General features: G+C 46.2%; 1 protein-coding gene across 1 annotated transcript; it reads right to left on the bottom strand.

Annotated features, from left to right (window-relative positions):
• Positions 1 to 662: 662 nt before the first annotated feature.
• On the bottom strand, positions 663 to 3,700 carry LOC144611129 (tubulin alpha-1 chain-like). Its single transcript, XM_078430193.1, has 4 exons — positions 3,475 to 3,700; positions 3,203 to 3,351; positions 1,755 to 2,435; positions 663 to 959 (listed from the first exon to the last, which is right to left on the bottom strand). Exons 1-4 carry the CDS (start codon positions 3,593 to 3,595, stop codon positions 663 to 665), a joined length of 1,248 nt encoding a protein of 415 aa, XP_078286319.1. The 5' UTR covers positions 3,596 to 3,700.
• Between the last annotated feature and the right edge of the window lie 4,195 nt (positions 3,701 to 7,895).

Raw genomic sequence — 7,895 nt, 5'->3', positions numbered from 1 at the left:
AGAATCTTGGATCAGAGGACCTAGCCTCAGATTAAAGAGCGCTCTTTTAGAGCGGAGAAACTTCTTTAGTTAGAGGGTAGTTAATCTGTGGAACTCATTCCCACAGAAGGCAGTGGGAGCCAAGTCAGTGGATATTTTTTAAAGCAGAGATAGACAAATTCAGGATTAGGACAGGTGTCAAGGGTAATGGGGAGAAAGCACCAAAATTGGATTAGGAGACCGGAATCATCCACGATTGAATGGTGGAGTAGGCTCGATGGGCCGAATGGGCTAATTCTGCTCCTATAACCCGTGAACTTGTGAAACTCAACTAAAATGTGTATATATATATGGGTATATATATATACATATGTATATATATGTGAATTTCTCTGGAGTGTCTCTTGAGAAGGCTGTGGGTATATGGAATGAGCTGTCAAGTGAACTAGTTGAAGCGTGCATAATAACATTTTTTTTTTTAATTCCGGTTACGTGTAGTCGGCATGGAAGTGTTGGACCGAAGGGTTTATTTCCGGGCTATGTTAATCTATTGTCATGAAACTATTCTGCCTTTAATAAGGACGTAAATCTAAATGAAATTTCAAGTAGATTTTATTTCATAAATTAGATTTACATCTGTATTCATAAAAAATAAAGGCATCTTTCTGGATATAAAAATAATTTCACTCTTCCTCTTCCCCCTTCTTGTCCAGATCCGCCGAATCGATGCCCACTTCCTCGTAGTCCTTCTCCAGCGACGCCATGTCCTCTCGCGCGTCCTGGAACTCCCCTTCCTCCAGCCCCTCTCCCACGTACCAGTGGACAAAGGCCCGCTTGGCGTACATCTTGTCGAACTTGAGGTTCATGCGGGTCCAGGCCATGGAGACGGCGGTGGTGTTGCTCAGCATGCAGACGGCGCGTTGCACCTTGGCCAGGTCGCCTCCCGGCACCACCGTCGGGGGCTGGTAGTTGATGCCCACCTGCGGGAGAGAGGGAAACAGCGCTTAGTTCGATTGCAGACACGTCGAAAGATTCATCGTCATGAACGGATGCACCGGCCGCCAACAGGTGGAGGCAGAGTGTCCCAGTGAGGAAAGCCGCTGCTCCAGGCCGCCGGACACGCGGGTTCAATCCCAAGCGCCCACGCTCGGCCACATCAATCGCAAATTTGCATAAACATGGCTGCTTGTTCATTGGCAGCTTGCATGGGGGGATGCTGCAAAGATTGAACAAAGGTTGCAAGAACATGTGAGATGGAATGAGTTGGATGGTCAGCATAGTCCCGACGGGCCGAATGTTCCGAAAGTTGAAATTGAAAAGGACATTTGTGCCTTTGACTGAAGAAAAGCCAGGTTGGTTACCTAGAAGTCAGAGCCACAAAATGGACAGCAGTGTGTGGGAAGGAACTGCAGATGCTGGTTTATTACGAAGATAGACACAAAAAGGTGCAGCAACTCAGCGGGTCAGGCGGTATCTCTGGTCTCGACACGAAACGTCACACATTTCTTCGGGTCTGGAACCGATAGGCCACCCCTTCCTCTCCTGAGAAGCTGCCTGTCCCGCTGAATTACTCCAGGTTTTTGTGTTTATCATTGGACAGGAGTCTCCGAGAAACTTCAATGGTTCCAGGTGACGGCTGGATGTTCAGAACCCGGGTCTCGGTTTGGGAATAACCTCTCCTGGTCTCGACAGTCGAGAACCGTCTGCAGCAGACTTCACAGCCGAGTGGGAGATCAGGTTGCTTTAACGTGTACCGGTCAATAATGCCCACCTACCTTAAACCCGGTCGGACACCAGTCCACGAACTGGATGGAGCGCTTGGTCTTGATGGTGGCGATGGCGGCGTTGACGTCCTTGGGCACCACGTCCCCGCGATACATCATGCAGCACGCCATGTACTTGCCCTGGCGGGGGTCGCACTTGAGCATCTGGTTGGCCGGCTCGAAGCAGGAGTTGGTGATCTCTGACACGGAAAGTTGCTCGTGGTAAGCTTTCTCGGCCGAGATCAGGGGCGCGTAGGTCACCAGCGGGAAGTGGATGCGCGGGTAGGGGACCAGGTTGGTCTGGATCTCGAGCAGGTCCACGTTGAGGGCTCCGTCGAAGCGCAGCGAGGCGGTGATGGACGACACTACCTGGCCCATCAGGCGGTTGAGGTTGGTGTAAGTGGGCCGCTCAATGTCCAGGTTCCGCCGGCACACGTCGTAAATGGCCTCGTTGTCCAGCATGAAGGAGCAGTCGGAGTGCTCCAGGGTGCAGTGGGTGACCAGCACCGCGTTGTAGGGCTCGACCACGGCAGTGGAGATCTGCGGCGCCGGGTAGATGGAAAGCTCCAGCTTGGATTTCTTGCCGTAGTCCACGGAGAGTCTCTCCATGAGGAGGGAGGTGAAGCCCGAGCCGGTGCCACCGCCGAAACTGTGGAAGATGAGGAATCCCTGCAATCCCGTGCACTGGTCGGCCTGTGAGCACAGTAAGAGGGGGCAATGTTAAGGTTGGAAGAGACGATGGGCGGGCGCCCCGGGAGCGCGAGATCGAATGGAGAAGGTTGCTATTTCAACCGTCATTGATTTCCAGAGGGCTTGAATTAAAAACAGGGATGTAATGTTGAGGCTCTATAGTGCGCTGGTTAGGCCGCATTTCGAATATTATGAGCAATTTCGCGCACCATATCTGAGGAAGAATGTGCTGGCTCTTGAGTGGGTCGAGAGGAGGTTTCGAAGAACGATCACAGGAATTAATAGGTTAAACTATGATGAGCTGTTGTGCGCACTGTGCCTGTACACGCTGGAGTTTAGAAGAATGAAGGGGGACCTCCTGGAAACATACTGAATAGTGAAAGGCTTGGATAGAGTGGAGGTGGAAAGGATGTTTCCACTAGTGGGTGAGTCTAGGACCAGATGTCATAGCACCAAAATAATAGGGCGTTCTTACAGAAAGGGGATAAGGCGAAATTTGTATAGTCAGAGGTTGGTGAATCTGTGGAATTCGTTGCCACTGAAGGGTGTGGAGGCCAAGTCAGTGGATATTTTTAAGGCGGACATGGATGGATTCCTGATTAGTAGATGAGTCAAAGGTTATGGGGAGAAGGCAGGAGAATGGGGTTAGGGGGAGAGATAGATCAGTCATGATTAAATAGAGGGGTAGACTTGATGGGCCGAATGGCCTAATTCTATTCCTTTTCTTTATGACCGGATGACCTTGTGTTGTGAGCAGTTCCACAGCCTACCAGCTTCCTGATGCGATCTAGAACCAGATCCACGATCTCCTTGCCGATGGAGCAGTGGCCCCGGGCGTAGTTATTGGCCGCGTCCTCCTTGCCGGTGATGAGCTGCTCGGGGTGGAAGAGCTGCCGGTAGGTGCCGGTCCGTACCTCATCTGCGGTCGGAGGGGAGCAGAGAACGAGAATTAATCAGCGCCGCTCACGTTCCGTGCGTCTGATCACGAGGAGGGATTGAGCCACCGCCGAACATACCACCACTCACCCATCTCCCATCTTACCGATCACCGTGGGCTCCAGGTCGATGAACACGGCCCGTGGGACATGCTTGCCCGCCCCCGTCTCGCTGAAGAAGGTGTTGAAGGAGTCGTCTCCGCCTCCAATGGTCTTGTCGCTTGGCATCTGTCCATCCGGCTGGATCCCGTGCTCCAGGCAATACAGCTCCCAGCAAGCATTGCCGACTTGCACTCCGGCCTGGCCGATGTGAATTGAGATACACTCACGCTGTAGAGAGTGGGGGGAGGTGGCGAGAGTAGAAGCCCGGTTAATTGGGATAGTCGAAGGCCGGCGTGCACCGCGGGGGCCGGAGCGCATTCCCCTTCTCCCGGGACCGCGCAGCTTGGAGGGTGGAGAATTTCGAACTACCTGCCCAGAATCCGCATTGTCCACGCAACGTTTTCCGTGGAAGGTGAAGAGGAGCATAACGATCATCCACCCACAACTCTCCCATTGATTGACGAGCACAGTGGCGCAGCAGTACAGTTGCTGCCTCACAGCGCCAGAGACCTGAACATTCTCCCTGTGAACCGGATGGGTTTTCTCCTAGTATTTTATAACAGTGCTTGGTCACGGGGTGATCTCCGGTTTGTCCCTATTTTTTTAGAACAGTGCTTAGGCACGGGGTGTTCGCTGGTCGGCGCGGACTCGTGTTTCCACACTGTATCTCCAAAGTCTAAATTCTACAACAAAGACCCCTTTGCGCCTTGATCGTGTTCGTCGCAACCAGTCGCGTGTGTTTCACCAATCGCTGACGAGTATTAGTCACTCCTACCCGTTTTCTTCCTCTTCGTACTGTCGCCTACCTCTTTCTCCATCTGGCTTACCTCTCCCCCTGAGACAGGAAAGCGCCGCGGATTCCTCCACCACCACCACCAACACTACCCTCGATGCCAGGTGAACACCAGGGACAACGATTTCGTTTGCTAACATTACCCGTTCGCCGTACCACGATCCCTTTGAGCCGACGCCCCACACAGCCCCGGGAGCACCCACCATGATCTTCCTTCTGGTCTCGCAGCTCCAGACAATGTGTCGCATTCGCCGAACGCGCCCTTTTATACCCCGCCCGATGGAACGTTCCATTCAGCCGGGCCGCGCTGTGATTGGCCACTAGCGATCCAACCGTTGGCGTGGAATGTGTAGACAAAGGCAAAGAGAATGCCGATTGGTTCTCAGCGCAAGTGACGCAACAATGGGTTTGCCGCGACCCGTTGTTCAAACGGCGCCAGCAACCGTCCGCATCTCGGCCGTCGGAACCGCGGATCATCGGACGTTTCAACAGTTGCCTTAGCACCGACCCTCAACGATCAGATCCTCGCGGAATCAGTCGGAAGTTGTATCGGAATTGCTTGAAATAAGTATAGTAGCTGTGGGAGGAAGTTCATCTTTATAGCATTAATTCGACCAGCTAGTGAAATGGGGAGTGTTTTCCAAAATTGGATATTTCTATGTAATTTAGTAACTAATGAAGGGAAATTTGATTTAAATAAAGAAGTATATTTCCTAGTCGCGTAGATTCCAAGGTATTTGAACTTTCATAGGCAATTTTAAAAGGGAATTGTTGAAGTATAGCCGGATTTTGTTCCGTAATTGGCATGATTTCGCTTTTGTGCCAATTAATTCTATATCCGGAGAATGAGCCAAATTGAGTTATGAGATGTAGTAAATTCGGAATGCTAATTTCAGGGTTTGTGATGTATAATAGTACATCATCCGCATATAAGGAAATTTTGTTAATTGTATGTTTAGTGTTATAGCCGTGAATGTCTGGGTGTGATCTGATACTCTCGGCGAGTGGTTCTATAACGAGGGCAAATAAAAGCGGAGATAGTGGACATCCTTGTCTACAACCGCTGGATAAGTGAAATTTTGGTGACAACATTTGGTTTGTCAATATTCTAGCTGTTGAAGTTTTATATAAAAGTTTCACCCATGAGCAAAAGTTTTCACCGAGTTGGAATTTTTCCATCACGGAGAAAAGATAGGGCCATTCCACTTGATCAAATGCTTTTTCAGCGTCTAGCGAAATGATTGCTAAGTCTTCGTTTAATATTCTATTTGAGTATATTATATTGAACAAACGTCTTAGGTTATAGAAAGAATATCGTTTAGATATAAAGCCTGATTAGTCAGGGTGTATTAATTTATCAATAACTAAATTTAATCTATGGGCTAAAACTTTAGCTAATATCTTCTGATCAGTATTTAAAAGAGCTATGGCTCTATACGAACCAGGGTCTTCAGAATCCTTATCTTTTTTAGGGATAAGTATTATTGTTGATTCAGTCAAAGTTTGTGGTAATATCTGTTGTTTAAAGGCGTAACTATATACAGTTTGTAAGCGTGGGGAGATCAAGTCACTAATTTTTTTATAAAATTCATTATTTAAGCCATCAGGACCAGGGGTCTTCCCATTTTCAAGGACTTAATGACCTCTTCAATGCCATTCGTAGTTATTTCTGCGCCCAGTCAATTTCTCTCATTGTCATTTAAACCAGAGTTACATTTCTGCAGAAAGTTTTGCATATTCGCAGGGCTGTCTATTATGTTTGATGAGTATAATGTCTGATAAAATTGCAAAAATCTCTCGTTAATGCCCTTGGGTAATTTAAGCAAGTCTCCGTTGTCTGATCTGATTTTATGAATTGTGGATTCGTCTTCTAATTTACGGAGTTGTCGAGCTAGCAATTTCTGTGGCTTATCTCCAAATTCAAAATATATTTGTTTAGTATGCTGAAAAAGCCTTAAGATTTGAGCTGAAAGTATATGATTTAACCTATATTTAAGAGCAGCAATTTTATTATGTATTATAATAGAAGGAGCGATCGCGTTTGTTGTGTCTAGCTGTTTTATCCGTCTTTCTAGCTCATGTTGTTCAGCTCGGTTCTTCTTGTTTTGGGATGCCTGAAAGGCAATAATACATCCTCTCACAAACGCTTTGAATGTTTCCCAAAGCAGGGAGGCAGATGTTTCATTTGTCTGAAAAAAGGTTTTAATCTGCAAGTTGAGATAATCGTAACATGCTGTTTCGTTTAAGATTTGTGGGTTGAATCTCCAATTAGTCTGTTTCTCCGTTACTCCTTGTAGTTTTACCCTAAATGTTAGAGGGGAATGATCGGATATAATAATGCTATGATATTTTAAATTATACGTATAAGGAATGAGTTTGGAGTCCACTAAGAAGTAGTCAATTCTTGAATATGTTTTATACACTGGTGAATAAAAAGAATACTCACGGCCTGAGGGGTTTTCAATTCTCCAAACGTCTTTTATATTTGCACTGTTTATATATGAATTTAATAATTCACATGACTTTGATTTTATTTTCCTTTGAGTTGACGATCTATCCAAATAAGGATCTAATGTACAATTTAAATCTCCTCCAATTATCAAATTGTATTGTCCAAATTCTGGAATAGTATTAAATATTCTCTTAAAAATAGAGGGTTGTCAAAGTTTGGTGCATAGATATTCACCAATATCAGTTTTGTAGAATACAGTTCACCCACTAATATGACATATCTACCTTCAGTATCGACAATAGAAGAGGTATGTTTGAATGGTATACCCTTACAGATTAAAATGGCTACCCCTCTTGATTTAAAGGAGAATGATAAATGAAATAATTTGTCAATCCATTTGCCTTTCAGTCTATTATGTGCCACGTTTTTGAGATGGGTTTCCTGAAGAAACATTATATCAGCATTAATTGATTTTAGATGTGAAAGTACTTTACCTCTTTTGATTGGTTCATTAATGCCCTTGACATTCCAGCTACAAAATGTAATACCTTTACCCCCAGATTTCGTAGTAGTATATTGCATCTTAAAGATTAAATGGTCTGTGATAAAGTAAATGGTTTGTCACACGAACCATAGCATTCTTCTTGAGTGGAGGGTGGGTGGTCTTTTGTGATATTAGGAGTATCATCCGAAAGTATCTCCCAAAATGATATAAATACATAATAATAACATAGTGAAAAAAATAGAAGTAAGATAAGAACGTAGAGAGTTAAAAGAGTGCAGGAAAAGAAAAGAAGCATCTAAAACTACAACTACAATTAGTGCAGATAGTGAAAGCCATCCTATGGTGGCAAAAAATTTAAGGACTTCCGTAGCTTGTGACAAAATTAATACTAGCTCCGGTTTAAAAAAAAAAATTTTTAGAAGCAAGGGGAACACTCCCTCATCTTTACAATGGATGTCCAGTCACTCAACACTTCCATCCCCCACAAGGACGGTCTCGAAGCCCTCCGTTTCTTCCTCGACCGTAGAACCAGCTAATCCTCGTCTACCAACACTCTCCCCCGCCTAGCAGAGCTGGATCTTACCCTCAACAACTTCTCATTTGACTCCTCCCACTTCCTCCAAACCATAGGCGTAGCTATGGGCACTCGCATACTTCGAACAATCCCTGTTCCGGG

The sequence above is a fragment of the Rhinoraja longicauda genome, chromosome 39, assembly GCF_053455715.1.
Source record: "Rhinoraja longicauda isolate Sanriku21f chromosome 39, sRhiLon1.1, whole genome shotgun sequence".
Classification (NCBI taxonomy): Eukaryota; Metazoa; Chordata; class Chondrichthyes; order Rajiformes; family Arhynchobatidae; genus Rhinoraja; species Rhinoraja longicauda.
This window is presented reverse-complemented; position numbering and strand designations above follow the sequence as displayed.